Source organism: Arachis duranensis, unplaced genomic scaffold (genome assembly GCF_000817695.3).
Source record: "Arachis duranensis cultivar V14167 unplaced genomic scaffold, aradu.V14167.gnm2.J7QH unplaced_Scaffold_165934, whole genome shotgun sequence".
NCBI classification, from domain to species: domain Eukaryota; kingdom Viridiplantae; phylum Streptophyta; class Magnoliopsida; order Fabales; family Fabaceae; genus Arachis; species Arachis duranensis.
Window position 1 is genome coordinate 2,676,514 of NW_026264258.1, and position 324 is coordinate 2,676,837.

General features: G+C 34.6%; 1 protein-coding gene across 1 annotated transcript in view; it reads right to left on the reverse strand.

Annotated features, from left to right (window-relative positions):
- The window catches only part of LOC127743859 (choline/ethanolaminephosphotransferase 1), a 6,143-nt gene that overhangs the window by 1,495 nt on the left and 4,324 nt on the right, over positions 1–324 (reverse strand). The window contains exon 16 of the mRNA XM_052256037.1: positions 36–94. Coding sequence (XP_052111997.1) covers positions 36–94 — 59 coding nt within the window. The remainder of the gene's footprint in view (positions 1–35; positions 95–324) is intronic.

Below are 324 nucleotides of genomic sequence, written 5' to 3' on the forward strand. Positions count from 1 at the left end.
AACAGAACTTGGAATGGTAGAGTCACAAAACATACCCATCATTTAGTCTTGCCGTGAGTGCATTAGCAATGGCGAGTGGAAGATACAGAAGGGACTGCAGAACGTAAATAAAACCACATATCAATCTTGTTAGTGCTGTCAAAACATTAACAATGACTACAAGATTTGAAACCTGCACTAAACAATTAAAAAACAGAATTTGAAACAAAACCATAGCATGACAGATAGTAAATGCTTCATATTTCCACGCAATGGTATAGAGAAACAAACTTTTCATGGTATAATTTCTCCAAGATTTGTAGCTTTTTTTTGTTTTTTTTGGGG